The sequence below is a fragment of the Vigna unguiculata genome, chromosome 2 (genome assembly GCF_004118075.2).
Source record: "Vigna unguiculata cultivar IT97K-499-35 chromosome 2, ASM411807v1, whole genome shotgun sequence".
NCBI lineage: Eukaryota > Viridiplantae > Streptophyta > Magnoliopsida > Fabales > Fabaceae > Vigna > Vigna unguiculata.
In genome coordinates, this window is record NC_040280.1 from 28578965 (window position 1) to 28585856 (window position 6892).

The window sequence follows — 6892 nt, forward strand, 5'->3', positions numbered from 1 at the left end:
AATGTGTATGATCATACACCAACTCGGCTCAACACGGGTTCAACCTGGATGAGCCGAGTTATTGGTGGATCGGATCAAAAATTTACCTGTACTGACATTTGTAAAAAAATTTCAACTCAAACCGATCCAAATTTGTAGTGAGATAGGTTAATCCACAGGTTCTGACCCACTTTAACAGCTCTACCTAAACATCTTATTTTGATCTTAATCTAAGATTTATAGTAGCAATTTCTTTTAGTAGTTAAATTTTCAAATCAAATTCTTTTTTATCTGTATAATTTACTATATATTTTTTTGTCTTTACACTTGGCCAGTCTAGCTATCCCTGTTCATACATGATTGAATACAAAATTATCAATTCTCTGTTACAGCGACATGAAAGAAAGGTTTTCAATCCGAGATTAGCAATCACACAGTTTGAAGAATGAATTATGATGTGACTGAAGGGTTCATAATTGACAAACTTAAGATAGGATATGAGTAATCAATTCCATCTTAATTTGTTTGCTGTTGACAGTGATTTGGGTGACAAAAAGTTGAATTATCGTATCGTGGAAGGTTAATAGTTCATAAATTTGGTAGCTGGTGTAAGAATCGTGAACGATTCATAATTCATAGACATATTGATAACTTTGACAGCTTCCTATAGCACATTTTAACGTGAAAATAGACACGTTTCCTAATGAGGCCACTTCAATATTCTAACCACGCCTTTACTAATAGCTAAATGTTATGGTCCAATTGAAGTGTTATACGATGGTTTCAGTTTTGGGAAGATTAACATGTTTCGTTACAGTTGGGTATATCAAGACACGAAACTTTTGGTGGCTTCCTTGTAGTTCCCGTAATCAGCATCATCACCACTTCTTGCTTTCTTCCGAATGTATCTATAGTTGGCGTACTGCAAAATTATCTGCCATTGTTAAGGTTTAACAACTCTGCAAGAATATGTTTGATGAGCATGTTCTGGAAAAAAAAGAAGCAATTTCTTATTCACAAATTCGTATAAAGGATACGAATAGGTCCAATGCCACGCAACCTATGGCATCCAAAAGCCATGGCATATTGGCTCTGATGCTTTCCCATTCTGTAGTTCTTACAAGAATACTGCACACATGACAGAACACAGAACAGCAGAGGAGTTAGAATAATGCTTAATTTCATTTTCTTCGTAATAACCTGAAAAACACATGCAAGGGAGGGAAATAGTAACCTTCCAACGTAAGTGGCATTGGCGATCAATGCAAAGAGAAACATCAGAGGATTTAAGCCCTACAGTGATAAAGAGAGAAATCATGAATAAATCAGTGGAAATACAATGTGAGTTATGATTTGAAAAAGAAAAAGGAGATTAAGATCAAACAGTACCTCCACACTCCCTCGTTTAATCTGGCCATGATTACATAGTCAACAACAACTTTATCAGTAATTAATTAGGAAAAAAAAAACACAACTGCAGAAGAAATGAAGAATACTCAGAAATAAATGAAAAAGTTGTGAGACATACATTCAACCATATTTGAGGGAGCCTGCCACCCATATAGATCACAGCCATAAACCATCCTAACCATTGACCCAACGCACTGTGCATGTTTTGCTCCTGTGATGAGTTCTAGAAATTAAGTGCAGCAATGCAACCCTACTCTGTGGAAATGATCATGCGTGTGTGTGAATAAATTAATTAACCAATGCCATCGCCAATGAATATACCTGCAAGAGTAGCTTTCTTCCATTGAATCTTTTGTATCCCTCCTTCAAAGCATTACCCTGGCGGGGCAAGTTCATAGATGCTGCTAGAAATGTTCCATAGCTTGCCTGAAACATCGGAAGTAAATATGTATAAGGAGATCAAGCCATACTACTGTGCTTCTAGCAAAAATTTGATGATCATGTTGTACACACAAAAAAATACATCACTTGGGAAAATAAATTAAGATAGTACTTTGATACCTTAATACAAATCTATTAACCCTAATTTCTTAAAAACTCACAGGGACAGATCGAGGGATGGGTCTAGGCTGTGTTACTGGCTTGGTGGAAAGTGGAGGTGCCTCATCATCAGAAGATGAATCATTGTTCATTTCCATGGCTGAAGGGACACTTTTAGCAGCTCTCAAGTAGGTACCAAATGGTGGAGTATCATTACCAGCCAGAGATCTCGCTGACCTGTTTAATTAACTCAAAAATAAATAATTAGTTGAATAATCTCTTAATCAAACCATTATTTAAGACTTAAGACTGCAAATTAACGCATATGAACTAGGTATTGAAAGATAATATTTACCTGTAGTAGTATTCCCGTTTAGGCGTTGCTTTGGGTTCGTCATTTGGTATTGCAATCCCAGACTGTGGCGCTGGTTTGGGCCTCAAAGGTTTTTTCTCTTCTTCCTGGGCCTATTAATAGTATAATAAAAGAATAAATTAAATTTCAATTTTATGAGCAGAGCCAGGCATAAGAGATTTGAAATTATTACTGCACCTCGTCGATGTCGATATTTCGACGACGCTTGTTCCATTTATAGATATAATCATAATAGAGACTTTGAAGTACTAGCACGATCGTAGTGATTGTGTAAAGCTGCACATCACGTAAACAAGCATGTTAAGAACTTAGGTTTAATTTCTATGTACTCACTCTACGATTTCTAAGACTGTTTATTTTTTATATAAATAAAAACTAAAAGTTTAAAAAAATATAAAGAAAATATTAATATACAATTTTTTGAGAACACAGAAAAGATGAAAAAGGTTAAGAGATGATTTCAGAAGAACGTTCCCGTGGATTTTTGTTTCTGGAAAGAACACAATAACACGTGTCCAATGGGTGGCCTTCAGCCTGGTGACATGTCATTAGCTTTGTTGTATTCTGTAACAAGTGGGTCTACCCTACTTTTGCAAATATTTGTTTATGTTAATGGATATGAATTACTTTCAAAAGTTTTCAAAGCTCATGATAGTCTGTTTCCCGGTGTTAACAGTTACATATATGCTTGATTGTAAAAAATCCAAATTAAGTTTAGTTTATGAAATACGTTTAAGTAAAATTGAGAAATGATTTTCTTGCGTTAGATTAATTTTTTTTATATGAAGCTATTGTAATCTTGTTTTGAAATACAAAAATTTAATCTTGTCAATAAATGCCTTAAATAAATTAATTGTGGACAAGAGTTTCAATACATTTAATTAAATATTTCCTACGGCAGATTTAAAAAAAATATATTAAATAATTTCTTAAAGGGGTTTTTTGTACAAGAAATACTCCTTGACTCTTGCTACTAGAAGCGCAACTCTCTATTGGAAATGCACCCTTGAGAATCTGGAAAATTTTAAAACAACCAATTCCCAAGACTAAACATAATTTAAAGGTTTGATAGCTACATTGCTTTAAGATCTAAAACACCCAAACACCCCAAAAAGAAAACGATAGAAATAGAAATAATATGCAGAGAGGAAATTGCGGTGCAGTAGTTAGTTACCAGAGCTGTGTAGAACTGAGTAGGCAACTGGTTTGGCAGCCATCCAAAAAAGCAAGAAGAAAAACAAAACAAAACACAACACAAGAAGAAAACGATAAGTAATAAATACAACATATTTTATATATATAAGAAACATTAAAGCGTGAAAGGTTATTATGGAACGAAACAAATGTTTTAATGATTTTAATGTTGATGGTTAGAAGTGTGGTACCGTGGCAGGCTCAAGAACACAACCAACGAGATTGAATATGTCGCTGCATAAAAATGGTTGAGCAAAGCAATTAGAGAACGTTGGGTTAAAATTAGTAGAGAAAAGAGAGAGGGAAAAGTTGACGAACCCAGCGACCCAAGTGAGGAGAAAGGCGAGGGAGACACCATGGCTAGACTTAGCTCGAAAGTTGGTGATAATCTGAGGGATTTCTGCTACTCCCCAGCATATGAGACTAACGAAGCCGAGGGCAAAGGAGATTTCATCTTTAAGATCGCAGAGACAATCATCGAAGTAACGCTGAGCCCAACCCACGCAGGGTTTACTCTCCTTCACGCAGTACGAGAGAGGCATTTCTATTTTATTTCGCTCCTTTTGCTTACACTGGGAGAGGGGGTTTAGCGTTGGTGGTTTTAAAGGAAGAGGCTACTCAATTTACCACACTGCATAAAAAAGTGGTGAATTCGTGAAAAAGCGCGTTTCTGAGATTGGACCGTGTTGTCCTTATCGGGTTTTCATTGCACAATTTGCGTAAAACAAAAATTTAGTATTGCTACGTGTGTGGGATATTCTCTCAACAGATGCTATCGACTGAGCTACATGTGATCTCAGTCTTTTCTTTTCTTTTCTTTTGGGTAGTGAACTCCATGTGAGTTTATACGCATAATTTCAATATTTGAGTAAATTAATAATATTCAGTGATTATTTGTTGGTACCCTTATCAAAATTGCCGCATTCAGACTATGCAATACATGTCTTGGTCATCATGTTACCGATGACAACACTAAGCAATAGTTGCTCAAAATCTTCTTGTACTTTCTTCCTTTACAGCGATATTATTATTTTTTGTATGGGATTGGAGAAGTTAAAGGGGACAGATATGTCAAAAAAATGTTGACATTATTTCTACTGTGTTCTCCGTACTGACTTCTTTGTTTCATCATCCTGAACAAGAAACTATGTATCGAAAAATTAAGTAGTTCTGACCCCTAGGCCCTGAACAGTAATTTACATTTGGAACATTCACAGCATATTCTAATTAATTCTCACAACTATTATAGTTTTTGTTAGTTAAAATTATTGAAAATTATAAAATTTTGTGATTTTATAGTTTTAAAATAAGTTTAGTCAATAAAAAATTTGTTGCCACCACTTTATTTTTATAATTTACCCACTTAACAATTTTGCTTACTGGTTTTCCGATTTTTTTTTACCTTTTTTTTCCTCAAAAGGCATATCCAAACAAAATAAATAATTTGCACACTACATCACAGGTTTTGTTTCGTTTTGTTTGAGTGCACCAAACTATTCTCTGTCGAATTTTCAAGATGCTGATTCCAACCTTTCTACTTCACTTTTTTGGGCAAGTCCTCTTAGAAAATTGCATTCGGGGTTAAGTGATCAATTTCAGCTATACGCACAATTTGTTTAGTTGCATTATTGGACAATCACCCAAAAATGGCCAAAAAAGAAAAATTCCCATGCTTGCTGGAATATGCTACTATACTATTTGCATAGGAACGAAGAGTGGAATGTTTTGAATTTAATGCCACATTCAGTTCAAAATCTTTATCATTACATTAATGAATCTTTGTCGTTGGTATATTTCTACATTTGTCCATTTTTATTAACATGATACTTTATATTTGAAATAAAAACGCAAACTTACAATGAATTCATCAATATTTTCAATCAAGTGATTCATTGTTTGGCTTTTTTTTGCAGTGTGAAGTGACAGAAGTAAACAAAAATGTAGGATATGAAGAGTTTGGCAATGAATGATTCCATTATTCCTTCCAAGTTCAAGATAACACTGGTGTTTGGAAGCAGCGGTGTTGAACCTGCCCTCTAAACTCTTCAAGGTTCATCTTCCAAAACCACTCCTCCCACCAACCCTTCTTTCTATTTTAACTAAAATATCAATAAATATTTATAACATAAATTGTTAATGTTTCTCGAAGTTAAAATAAAATTCTTACGACACAGTATATCGATCTCTTCAGATTCCTTGTCTCTTTTGACACCCAACATATCCACGTGGCCGTTATTTGCTCAGGCATCTACATCCAACATTCTTAAAACATCTCCACACAATTGAATTTTAGATATTATTAAGTCTTGTAACATAACTAACTCTGAATGAAAGTATCAAGAGGGTCTTAGATTTAAAATTCAGGTTTTAAATAAAAAGTGAAGTTTTTAAGTTTTTTTTTTCAATTTTAACATATAACATAAGAATAAAATTAATTTTTATGTTGTAACATAAAACAATGAAAAAGAAATAAAAATTATAAAAGTGTAGATAGCATAAAATCTTTATATTTGAGTAAAGTTTTTAAGGAAGTTTTAAAATTGATATGACAAAATAAGATACGTTTCAAAATAAAATAAGACCTTACAAGTAGGTGCTACGAGGCATTTGTGTTGAAGATTACCCTCGTCTAAGTTCTTTTAGATTTAAAGTGCTACGTCTTAAATAAAAGTATGAGTCTTGATGATATCTTTTAATTTTAACATATAAGATTTTAAAACTGACCTAAGATGAGACAAATTCCAATAAAGATATTGTGAGAAAGTTTCGTTAATGGTCAGTAGAAATTCTTATTAACAGATTAATATTATAAGTTTTCTTTTCCTTTTTGGGTTTGATTTTTTTTTTTTAAGTTTTGTCTAACATGTTACTTATTTTGAAAAATTTTGTTTTATTATAGGTAAATAAGTCACTAAAAAAAGTTCTTCATCAATAATTAAATTTTTTGTTTGATGACAAAAAAATTACTAATCACCATGATGAGAAATTATTACTAAAATACTTACAACTAAGAATAAAAAATTATAATTAATTTTTAAACTTTAGTATAATTCGGTTATCAATTATAATTTTCTATTTATAATGATAATTATTTTAATAATCAATATTTTTTATTTTATAAATTAGTATTTAACTTTATTATTATATTAACTAACAATTTTATCGTTAAAAGTATGTAGTGAATAAACAAGTTTTTGAAATTTGATTAATAAACAAATTAAGAAGGTTGGCCGTAAAACGAATAAATATATCTTATTAAAATAAATAAATAAAATATTTTTTATTTACTAGGTGAGATTTTAAAATCATTAAGATATTAAAATTATAATATTTTATATATAAATTTTTATCTTATCTGATTTAACAGACATTTTTATGAATGTGGTGTCGTAGCAT

The 6892-nt window shown here is 32.2% G+C and overlaps 1 protein-coding gene across 2 annotated transcripts; it reads right to left on the reverse strand.

Annotated features, from left to right (window-relative positions):
* Positions 1-536: 536 nt before the first annotated feature.
* LOC114172427 (seven transmembrane protein 1-like) lies at positions 537-4112 on the reverse strand. Of its 2 annotated transcripts, none has more exons than XM_028056911.1 (12): positions 3815-4112; positions 3688-3730; positions 3477-3503; positions 2480-2578; positions 2285-2394; positions 1992-2166; positions 1711-1815; positions 1508-1612; positions 1369-1389; positions 1214-1272; positions 1017-1107; positions 537-913 (listed from the first exon to the last, which is right to left on the reverse strand). In XM_028056911.1, the coding sequence occupies exons 1-12, from the start codon at positions 4036-4038 to the stop codon at positions 806-808; spliced, it is 1167 nt and encodes a 388-aa protein (XP_027912712.1). In that variant the 5' UTR covers positions 4039-4112; the 3' UTR covers positions 537-805. The 2 variants fall into 2 exon arrangements, with proteins under 2 accessions (XP_027912712.1, XP_027912716.1); XM_028056915.1 differs by having other exon boundaries at positions 698-913; positions 1508-1600; positions 3815-4109.
* Positions 4113-6892: the final 2780 nt, after the last annotated feature.

Bases quoted from the DNA above. Each gene is read 5' to 3' on its own strand.
- LOC114172427 (XM_028056911.1), bottom strand. From the start codon at position 4,038: ATGCCTCTCTCGTACTGCGTGAAGGAGAGTAAACCCTGCGTGGGTTGG. The intron at 3,504-3,687 runs GTACCACACTTC...CTGCCAAACCAG, and splicing joins GTGTTCTTGAGCCTGCCACG to TTGCCTACTCAGTTCTACAC. The intron at 1,816-1,991 runs GTGAGTTTTTAA...CCGATGTTTCAG, and splicing joins CCATCCCTCGATCTGTCCCT to GCAAGCTATGGAACATTTCT.